The sequence below is a fragment of the Mesoplodon bidens genome, assembly GCF_964165515.1.
Source record: "Mesoplodon bidens genome assembly, chromosome: X".
NCBI classification, from domain to species: Eukaryota; Metazoa; Chordata; class Mammalia; order Artiodactyla; family Ziphiidae; genus Mesoplodon; species Mesoplodon bidens.
Window position 1 is genome coordinate 2,410,437 of NC_138163.1, and position 12,105 is coordinate 2,422,541.

Sequence of the window (12,105 nt, forward strand, 5' to 3'; positions counted from 1 at the left end):
AGCAAAGATTATGGGTGCCACATGCTATCCAACGTCAAAACTCAGAAGAGAAATACGGTATAGATGTGCTAAAAGCACAAGCATAAGAAAAATGTGTGCCAACCAAAGGCTGTGGCTATATATATATATGCACTGCAGAGGTGTTGGCAGCATGCCGGTTCAGAGAAGTGGGAAGGCTGTAGGAGAACTACCCCCACTGATGGGGCCATTTCTCTAGAGGTCCTGCACGTACAGGCTAGGCTTAGAGAAAGGAGAGGATGATTGGGGGCTGTTTAACCACTTCATGTTTTTTACACAAATTAAAGTTGAAAGTATTAGTAGCAAAAGTACCTTTAATATATAGTAGCAGAGAGATGGAAGTGGCCCTTGGGAGCTTCTAGTGCAACTTCCCCATTTGATAGTGTCAAAGAGGAGAAGCACATACAGCAAGTTAGGAGCAGAGTGAGTGATGTAATCCAGTGACTTCAAACTCAGCACCACTTTCCCTAACCCTAGTACCTCAGTTTAAGCCATTTGTTGCTTTAAACCATATACATTATATTCCCATTTAGTGATGCAGTTCCATTTCTGTAACAACTGGATCCTTTCTGAATAGGCTGGGGCTCACTGCTCATATGAAATTTAAATACCTGGTTGTACATCTCTGCCAAAAAATTGTTTGTTTGTGTGTTTGTTTGTTTGGGACTGGATTAAGACATAGACTCATGCTCATTTTTCCTTAAGGAAGCTGTTTGTTGGAGCACTTTCATCCAGATCAAATCCCAGCATTTGAACTTCAGGAAATTGTGCAACTTCACTGTTCAAGTACACTGTGCTTTGTACTCTTCAAAATAAGCAATATGTTTCTAGGGATGTGGCAATCTTTTCATTATTCAGAAAGATATTCTGCTGGGGTGGTATTCATTGAGATAGGATATGACCTCTCTTTCTCTGTCTTCTTGCTTCTGCTCTTTATCATAGCCATATGTCAATTTAATCACTAGCTCCTTGCTTCCTGGATGATTTTCAATAGAAATGTATATACTTGGGTGTTAAGATGTCCATTTTTGTGCATTCATAATTTTTAGCCCATCAATATAAATGTAGTGAGCTTAAATGATCTCAACTGATGGAATCATGTGCAGTAATAGTAAATGGCTTGGGAAAAAACAACGCGAAGAAACTATTTTGAAAGCTAAAAGATTCCAGTTTAAAATACAATTAGGATGAAGGCCTGAAGACAGTCTTTCAAGAGAGGCAGCTAGATGCTAAAAAGAAAGATGAAATGAACATGCATACATGGGGGCAGGAAGGCAATCAATAAGCTTTTACAAGTTCAAGAGGAGTTTTGGATTCACTTTTACTCCATAACAGTTTCCATGAACAATACTCTAAAGGATTTTAAAGAGAAGCATGGCCTTTGAGGCTAGACACAGAGCAGGCTTCCAATGCAGCCTCCAATATCTGATGCTCTTGTGACCTAGAAGGGAGTGTACATTGTGGGGGCGGCACTCCAGAAGTATGTCCCCCAATTTTCACATTTTCCCCTTGATTAGCTTAACGTCAAAAGTGCTCTGCCTAATTTTTAAGAGATGCTTGCATTTTACTTTTTGGAAAAAAAAAAGTGCCATAGGGCTTGCAGTCAGATGACAGATTGAATAGCCATGGGAAAAACCCTAGGTAAAATAGAATAGAATTTTACAAATGCACTCCTTTAAAAAAAAAAAAAGGACAGAAATAAATTAAAAGTCATAGGAATGATCAAAAGCACGATGAATAAGCTCTAGAGAGTAGAGGTCTACTGGACAATATTGTACCTATAGTCAACAATAAGGTATACTTAAAATTTGTTAAGAGGGTAGATCTCATGTTATGACTCTTACGGCAATAAAATAAATTTTCTTTAAAAATAGGGTAAAAAAAATTCTCTCTGGAGAATTCCCTGGTGGGCCAGTGGTTAGGACTCGGTGCTTTCACTGCCAAGGGCCCAGGATCGATTCCTGGTTGGGGAACTAGGATCCCACAGGCCACACAGTGTAGCAATAATAATAATAATAATAATAATAATAATAATAATAATAATAATAAAATACAATAAAATAAAACTAAGCCAAAACAAGATAAAAATAAATTTTAAAAGTTCTCTCTGGATCCCACCTCTTCTCCACCTACTGCTCTGTTTATGTGATTCCCTTGACAGCAAAACGTCTCAAAGGGAAGTCCTCAACATCTCCAGTTCCACTATCCTCTCCTAAACCTACTCAATCAGATGTTATCTCCCTGCCCCCATCTATACTCCACCAAAACTTTTCTCAAAGTCAGCAATGGCTTCCAGGTCCTAAATCTAATGGTCACTTCTGAGTCATCAACCTACCTAATCTATCAGCAGTGTTTGGCACCGTCATCATTCCCTCCTCCTGGAAATATTTTCTTCACTTGGCTTACCTCTTACCTCACTGGTCTCTCCCTCTCAAGTCTCCATGGCTGAGTCCTTCTCTTCTGTCTGATCTCTTAACGTTGGGGGTGCTCCAAGCTTAGTCCTTTGTCCTTATCTCTATCTTTACTTCCTCCCTTGGTCACCTCATCCAAGCTTTTAGCTTTAAGACCATCCGTGTTGATGATTCCCATATCCTTATCTCCAGGCCAGCTCTGCATTTCCAATTAACTATGTAGCAGGCTTCTCAAACATTTTCAAAACTGAGACCCTGTATTACACCTCCCAACAAACACTCCTAAGCCTGCAAATTCTTCCCACAGTTTTCAAAGTTAATGCAATACCATCCTTCCAGTTGCTCAGGTCAAGCACCTTAAAGTCATCCCTAACTTCTCTCTCTCTTTCTCACACATTTCATCTGATGTCAGCAAATCCAAGGGCTCTATCTTCAAAATATATCTACAAAGAGACCACTTCTCACAATTTCCACTGTTACTACCCTGGTGCAAGCCATCGTCATCATCTCTCACTTGGATTGCTGAGATAACCTCCTAACTAGGCTCCCAGCTTCCACTCTTGCCTCTGCTCCCCACAGCCTATTCTCAACATAGTGACTCTTTTTAATAAACCAAACATATCACATCATTCTTCTGCCCATAACTCTCCAATGGCTCCCCATTTCATTTAGAGTAAAATCCAAAATCCATACAATGGCTTCCAAGGCCCTACTTGACCCGACTGCCATGACATCTCTGACTTCATCCGTACCTACTCTCACTTTTGGTCACTCTGCTCCAGCTATTCCTCTAAATACCAGGCACACTTCCACCTCAAGGCCTTGCACTGCTTTCCCCTCTTCTTGAATTTTTCCCCCAGATATCTTCATGGCTAGCTTTCTCACCTCCTTCAATCTTTGCTCATACTTAACACTGCACTCCCTCATCTGTTGCATTCCAACCCTTTGCTTCCTACTCTACTTTCTTCAATAGCTCTTCTCACCTTCTAATATATGATTTCTTTATTTACTATACTTATCTTGTTTATGTAAGTGTATCTCCTCCTGTTGGAATGTAAGCTCCTCTAGAGCAGGAATTTTTCAGTTTTGTTAACTGATGTATCTACTCCCCTCACCTAAAACAGTGTATGTTACAAAGTAGGTATTGAATAAATATTTGGTCAATGAATTAATAAATGAATCTAAAATGGCCTTTAAAATAGGTATGTTTAAAATGTTCAAAAATATAAAGAAAAGGAAGTCATAAAACCAAGAATAGGACAATATGAGAAAACAAAGAGCTTTGATTTGAAGGCAGATGCTTCACTGTGTAGGAAGGGCATAGATATTGGGACCAGACAGGCCTTGGTTTTAATCTGGGCTCTGCCACTTATTATGTAACTTTGGGCAAGTTTTTCAACAGCAAGAATCCAAGATTCACCATCTGTAAAACTGGAATAATAACGCCTCGTAGAGTTATTGTGGGGGTCAAGCACCTAGCCCAATGCTTGACACGTAAGTCCTCAATAAAACTTAATCCTAAGTACCATGTTACCCCCCACTCCCAACACCCCTAGACTGAGTTAGGGCTGACCTTCTTAGACCACTTTCTGGATACAATAAGTATCTGTTGAATGAACACGATTAAGTGCTTAGCACGCAGTAGGTGTAAAATCAACGGAAGATGCTTTCATGATTGCTCCCTAACTCAGGTTTGTCCTGTCCTCCTCATTAACACATAATCAGCTTGGGCAGAGTGCTTCTGAGTCTGATACATACTATGGCTCTCCTGCCCCACCCAGCCCCTGGTACATGCTCAAAGCCAGCTCCTTCTACAGAGCAGTCTACCAGCTCCAGGCACAATAGATTTGAGTGAAAAAGCAACCTGATAATGTACAAGCTCCAATTTTGCCAAAATGCTTGCGTAGTGCAACACAGTCCAGGAACAACAGATCTCTAGGGATGGATGACAGAATGTCAGAAGCTGGCAGCACGAGTCACCTAAACTCATCATTTAAAATAAAGTATTTGGGACAGAGTCAATTAGGAAGAATTTGTTTTGGATTGGCATTGATGCTACTACTTAAAGCCACTGCTGTTCAAATGGTGGTTTTGTGCAAAGAACTTTGTTCTCAATACATTGCCTTGTTCTCAACTCCTTGCCAGTTAACAGCTGTTCTCAACAGAACATGCCTTTTTTGAATACAGCATTGTCCATAGTAACAGCTGACAGATCAAAATATGATGATCCCTGGCAGGGGCCAGTGTATGCTTTGTGTGGTTCTCTTGTTTTTTTTTGCTTAGGTTTAGTTGAGATCCTTGAACCTCTGGGTTTATAGCTTTTATCAAACGTGGACAATTCTCTGGCCATTATTATTTCAAATATTTCTGTACTTCCCTCTACACTTTGGAGACTCCATTTACACATATATTTCGCCACTTGAAGAGTTTCTGACAGCTAATTGATGCTCTTTTCTTTTTGCTTGTTCTTTTAAAACTTTTTTAATTTTGGAGAATTTCTATTGCTTTGTCTTTAAATCCCCCAATCTACTAAATCTGCAATGTTTAATCTGCCATCAGTCCCATCTGGTGTTGTTTTCACTGCTCAAATTTCAGCTTGAGGTTTTTTCCCCATCTTCCACGTCTCTACTTAAAATTTTGAACATACGTAACACATATGTTAATATTCCTGTCCACTAATTCTAAAACCTGTGTTTGATCCGGGTGAGTTCCTATTGATTGGGCTTTCTCTTCAATAAGAGTTACATATTATTATTGCTTTTTTTGAATGCCTGGTAATCTTTGACTGAATGCCAAGTATTGTTAATTTTACCTTCTAGGGGTATTGGATAATTTTGCATTCCTATAAACATTCTTCATCTTTGTTCTGGAATGTAGTTAAATTACTTGATTTGATCCCTTTGGTCTTGCCTTAATGATGTGATAGTCAGAACCAGAGCAATAGTTAGCCTAGGGCTAATTTTTCCCTATAACTAAGGCAAGACCTTTCTGTGTACATTTATACCTCATGTCCTGAGTATTATGAGGATTTCTAGTGTGGCTGGTAGAACAGGAAGTACCACCAGCCCTGTATGAATGCTGGCACTGTTCCCTCTAATCCTCTTGGGTGGTTCTTTCTCCTCACAGATCCCTGGCATCCTCTACCCATGCAGCCCTCTCCCCTCTGGTACTCTGCTAGCAACTTGAGACTACCTAGTCTCATGTCAATCTCCTCAGCTCAGGAATTCCACTGGGATCCCTGTGTGTTCTCCCTCTTGGCTACATGGCTTGAAAACTCGCTAGGTATAAGCTAGGGCAATTGTAGGGCTCATTTCATTCGTTTCCCATCTCTTAGGAGTCCCTGTCCTTTGTTGCCTGATGTCCATTATCTTGAAAGCTGTTATTTCATATATTTTTGTCTTTTATTTTTGGCTGTTTTGGGCAGAAAAGTCAATCTGGTCCCTGTCACTCCATCTTAATTGGAAACAGAAGTCCCCCAATTCCATAGTATATTGTACAGTTACTGAAATGATTAAACTTGGGACTGTACAAAGGTAGAATTTAGTGATAAGTGAAAGCCAAAGGGAATGGAGTAGCAGGCAAGCTATCATTATAACTAAGTAAAAAACAGATGTGATGGTAGACTGAATGGAAATTAGCAAAATTAAATAGCAACTGTGCCATTGTGATAAGATTATGAATTTCTTTTAAAAAGCTTACCTTTCAATGTTAAAATTACTTAGGTTTTATAAATTTTATAAAGTGAGAATTTTTTTAATCCAACTTTCCTCAGAACATTAAGTTGAAGGAATGGATTCTTCACACATAGCACACTACAGATCCTGGGTAAATATCTGTTGACTGACTGATGAAGTCTGGCTGTCAGCTGTGTAGATGTCGGACTGATGGCCAGAGCTATATGGATGCCTTGGCCTTTTTTCCTAGCATAGCTGAAAATTAGTTTGTGTGTAAACAGAGCACTGCTCTATTTAAATTAACCTTCTTCTACCTAATTTCCTCACTGTTTCCTACTGTCTTGAACAGAATGCTAGATTAAGCAGAGGTACGTCTTCAGAAGGGAGGAAGTTTTATCTACACAGAAGTAGCTTGTTGAATGAGCAAGAGTTGGAAAATACAATAGAAAAATCAGCACTTCATATTGAAAATATGTGTTCACAGCATCTCCATGTTACAGAAGAACTTAAATACCTGCATAGTCCACGGAACATGAAAATCCTTTCAAGCAAAATCACATGGAAGCCTGAAAACCAAAGTGAGAGTCTACACATCCAACCTGTTGATACTGCTCTTGAAATCCCTTTACCAGACATTTAAAGAGTGCTATAAAAATAATAGAGTGCTTTAACATACAATATTCATTTGTGCATCTAATATTTATTATGAGCACCTACTATGTGTGGCCAGCCCTGTTCAAGGTATTTGGTGATATGCTGATGAACAAGAGAACCCTTGCTCTCACAGAAGTTTCATTCTATTGCATGAATACAGACAATATATTAATAAATGAGGTTCCTTTGAGCATTATCATATATCTTTATGAGGTAGCCTGGCAGAGATTATTACCACTCCCATTTTACAGATAATGAAACTGAGGCTCTCCATGGTAAAATAACATTCCCCCAGTCACATAATTGGTAAATGGCTGAATCAGGAATTGAACCCTTATCTTCTGATGTCTAGGTCATCTTTTCTCTCAGTAGTACTGTCACCACCACAGCGAACCAGCCTAGCAGCTATGTTGCATGCACCCACGGAATGGCAGGTAAGGTGAAAGACTATCCATTCGGAAGGTTTCCTAGGATGCTTTTTCTGTTCTTCTATATCTGTTTTTCTTGCAGTTTGAACTTATCTCCCAGACTAGAATTTAGATCATTGAGGGCAGAACCAGGTGTCATATTTCTATTAATGTGTATCCCTATAGGATTCTCTAGAGGAACGTCTGGTGAATGGATAATTGGATGATACATTTAATGGCTTAAGAAAAAAGATGGAGCCAGGACTTCCCTGGTGGTGCAGTGGTTAAGAATCCGCCTGCCAATGCAGGGGACATGGGTTCGAGCCCTGGTCTGGGAAGATCCCACATGCCACGGAACAACTAGGCCCATGCACCACAATTACTGAGCCTGCGCTCTAGAGCCCGCGAGCCACAACTACTGAGCCCACGTGCCACAACTACTGAAGCTCGCGTGCCTAGAGCCCGTGCTCCACAACAGGAGAAGCCACCACAATGAGAAGCCCGTGCACAGCAACGAAGACCCAACACAGCCAAAAATAAATAAATAAATACGTTTATAAAAAAGAAAAGGAAAGGATGGAGGACAATCCAGATTAATTAGGAATTGGGTTCTGCCCATAATGGGCAAATGACTCTGCCATCTCATGGGTCTACTCACATAGCCTACAGTAGCAGGCAGGTCACTAACCTCTCATTTCAAAATGCACTCACAAGTCAAAAATACCTTGAACAATGTCTGGCGTAGAGCACAGCTTAATTCTTTTTAAAGCTACTACAGGGATCATTCTAAGCATGGCCATTACTGGCTCCCAATAAGAAATGGCTACAAAAAGGCAACTGTGTAACACCGCTCAGGTGCTATGCCCATATGGGATATTTCTTGAAATTAAAACCTATGTAGGACAAGGAAAGCTGAATTTGCCACCCCAAAATATGCCTCCTTGGCATAAGGATTATTTCGAGCTGGTTATGCTTAAGAAACAGCAGACAGAGGAGAAGCTCTGAAAACCAACAGAAGTTACTCTACTATAAGAGATACTTCCACTTGTAAGTGTGTCTTCCTCTTTGCACCGGGAAGAAAAGGATGAGTCGAAATTTCAGGAGCTCTTATCAATGCAGAAAGCCAGGACTCAAATCTGCATAGCAAGCTTCCCCACAACTGACTCCCTGCCCCCAACATCTTCTTTTATCTTTAGCTGAAAATGGCATTTAAGCTGGTAGCTTGAGCCATTTTGGAGAGTTATGCAGTATTCCGGGGTCTCTCCCACGTATACAAGGAGATGTACATGTTATTAAACATCTGTTTGTTTTTCTCCTGTTAATCCTGTCTTTTAATTACAGGGGCATCTCAGCCAAGAACCTAGAAGCGTAAAGGGAAATTTGTTTTCTTCCCCCACCTTGGCAGCACACATTTACTAAAGAATCAACATTATGGGAATAAGGGTCCAAGCTTTTACTCTATGTACTCAGTGTACGTACTTCTGAGGCAGGAGCATCAGGTTCAGCGTGCAGGTGTTCCATTCTATAACTTCTTCTTTGGCCTTGAACACTTCTATAAATAAGTGAAAAGAGAGATGGTAAACACATCTCACTTGCCATTTAAATCTAAATTCTCTATAATACAATAAAAATGAGGTTCTGTTAAAGAGAAAAACCATAGGCCCCAAATGGCATCACATGTGCTAAAGTCCATGATACCAAACCCAGATTTAATACCTACCTAACTTAACTGTAGTTTCAACCTTCACCACAAACGTAATCTTATTTACAGTCTGGAATTTCCTGGTCAGAACCAAGTAAGTAATCTGTCACATGGGTCCTCTCTATCCCCCAAGGGAAGAAGAGGCAACCTGCAGGATTAAACTCTTGACATTACTCTTCTCCCCCAAAAGATGTCCTAGCCTAAAAATAATCCTTTCTTTTCTTTTGCTAATAACTCCCTGGCCCCACCCCTCTTCCTATAAAAACCTTCCATTCTGTACAACCCCTTGGAGCACTCTTCCTGTTGCTAGATGGGACACTGCCCAATTCATGAATAGCCTAATAAAGCCAATTCAATTTTCAAATTTACTCAGTTAAAATTTGGTTTTTAACAGTTCAAATAAGAAAGAAAAATCTGTTTTATTTTTATTAATACATAACATCATCAATCTTTGACGTGTCGCTTTTCCTACAGAGAAAGTTGTTCTGCACCATACCGATAATAAAGTAAATCATTTGGACCCTCATTAGAATGAAGGGTTTTTTTTTGAATTTTGAATTTTATTTCTTTATTTTTTATACAGCAGGTTCTTATTAGTTATCTATTTTATATATATTAGTGTATATATGTCAATCCCAATCTCCCATTTCATCCCACCACCCCCCCCCAGTCACTTTCCCCCCTTGGTGTCCAAACGTTTGTTCTCTACATCTGTGTCTCTATTTCTGCCTTGCAAACCAGTTCATCTGTACCGTTTTTCTACATTCCACATATATGTGTTAATATACGATATTTATTTTTCTCTTTCTGACTTACCTCACTCTGTATGACAGACTCTAGGGCCATCCACCTCACTACAAATAACTCAATTTCATTTCTTTTTATGGCTGAGTAATATTCCATTGTATATATGTGACACATCTTCTTTATCCATTCATCTGTCTATGGACACTTAGGTTGCTTCCATGTCCTGGCTATTGTAAATAGAGCTGCTATGAACATTGTGGTACGTGACTCTTTTTGAATTATGGTTTTGTCAGGGTATATGCCCAGTAGTGGGATTGCTGGGCCGTATGGTAGTTATCTTTGACTTTTCCCTCTTTCTCAACTCTCTTCTGATTTGTATGAAAGTTTGTTATTACTCTCTGTCTGCCTTTTCTACCTGGTGTATTTCTTGAAGGCGGTGCACTTCCTTTGAACCTGTTGTATCCCCAGCACCTACCACAGTGAAGAGCACTTACTAGGTGTTTTCATGAATATCTGCTGAGTGCATAAAGGAATAAACAAACTGACCAGTTAGTTCATTAAAATATTTGCACATCCCTCATCCCAGGCCTGCTCAGCTTGACACAATTATTTTCAAAGACCAGCTGAGGTTTCCATCTGTTCCTTAAGAGCAATTAAATGACTCCATATTGACTTCTAAATACTAAATATCTTTATGCCTGAGATAAACAGCATGTGAATGAATGTCTAATATGGTACCCACTAACTACATGTGGCTAAATTAAAATCAAAATTAAATAAAATTTAAAATTTACTTTTTCAGTCACAGCAGACATATTTTAAGTGCTCCATAGCTATATATGGCCAGTGGCTACTGTATTAAACAGAACAGATTAAAGAGCATTTCTGTCATCACAAAATGTTCTATTGAACAGTGTCATATCAAAGGATGCAGTGGGTGTTACTGGACAAGACGCTAACTTTGACAAGAAAACATTATGAGGCAATTAGGTTTTGCTTTAAATCCACTGGCTTGAATACTGAAAATATAAAATAAAGAAAAGCAAAATTTTCCAAATTCTTCCATGACTTTACATTTCATACTCCTCTAGGTGTCAATATAGATGGCAAATATTTGACTTAAAATCAGAATGTACAAATAACCAATAAACACATACATTGTTAATGAAAAGTATTGAGGACTCTTTCATACCTAACCAGTCTATGCATGTATAAAATAGAGGGTTTGCATTCACATCCATTGCTGGTCTTTGGTTAGGAATGGATACAAACAGAACTTTCCTTTTCCAATTTGCATCAGTTAATTCTCGAAAAGAAAGAAAACGATCAAAGAACACTTTCCTAGCTATATTTACATGAAAAGAACAGTTTCTAATTTTACGAAGAAAAGTACCTCTGTCTCATTATGTAAAATCTCAAAATGTTACTCTTAAATTGGGCCCTTAATGTTTTTTACTCTTTTTGAATCTTTCCCCAAGGTTTGATATTCATTGGTAAAGTAGTCAACGCTGCTGAATTACTTTAATGGAAGGTTGTTCTTGGCTCAGAAAAGCATCTACTTCTACTTGCTATATAAATGAAACTGTAAATATGAAAAAGACGCCCCAATGAATACTGTCCTTTCATACATCAATGAGGCACAAACTAAGGTGTGTTTTGAACAGTTGTGGCACAGAGTCAAGAAACTGATGACAGTAAAAATATAATCCTAAATGTCTCTGCTTGTTTAATTTACAGCCGAGATGATCTAATCTGAAGCAATGGAAGAAAGGCAAATCAGATTTCCCTTCTTGGTTACAGGCTGTGACCAAAGTTTAAGGAGCTAATTTTTAAGATTATTCTAACCAAAGCTACTCCGTAGGCTCACAGAAGAAACCCACTACCACCCCACGTCTGAAATGTGAAATCTTGAGTCAAGTTATAGGTATCCTTTTTTCCTTCAGGCCCAACTGCATCTCAGCCATCCCTGGCAACTGCATTAGTACTAGCATCTCCAGAGCCTACCTGTCCCCAAGAGTCACTATGCACTTAAGTGGTTCCTTAGGGATCATGCCTGAAATGGCCTCCTGTTCTTCCCAGCCCCCATCATTGTGCCTAGTATGTCAGAGTTGCCATGGAAGATGGAGAGAATTTGGGGGTCACACACTTGGGCTCAAACTTCAGCTCTGACACTTCCTAGCTGTGAGACCTAGAGCAAGCCTCTTAACTTCCCTGAGCCCCAGTTTCCCAGTGCTCAAAGTGAGACTCATAATACACGCCTTGTAGGTGTCTTGCAAAGATAAAATAGTGTTTGGAAAAAAGTGCTTGGTAATCTGTACCGTCCAACATGAGCCTCTCAAAACGCCCTCATTAGCCATTCTCCCTTTGATCGCTCCATTCCTCTAAGTTTCTTCTCCACTTAAATATATGATTTAGGACGTATAATACTGTAATTTGCTTCAAAATGGTTCTTTTACAACTTTAATTCTCTTCTCGAGAAAATGTGTTCCTCA

The 12,105-nt window shown here is 39.3% G+C and overlaps 1 protein-coding gene across 1 annotated transcript in view; it reads right to left on the reverse strand.

Moving 5' to 3' along the window:
* PASD1 (PAS domain containing repressor 1) overlaps window positions 1-12,105 on the reverse strand; it is a gene marked incomplete at its 3' end in the record, with an annotated part of 115,113 nt that overhangs the window by 19,110 nt on the left and 83,898 nt on the right. Inside the window, exon 11 of the mRNA XM_081222188.1 lies at window positions 8,644-8,716. Within this exon, the coding sequence (XP_081078314.1) occupies window positions 8,644-8,716 (73 nt within the window). The remainder of the gene's footprint in view (window positions 1-8,643; window positions 8,717-12,105) is intronic.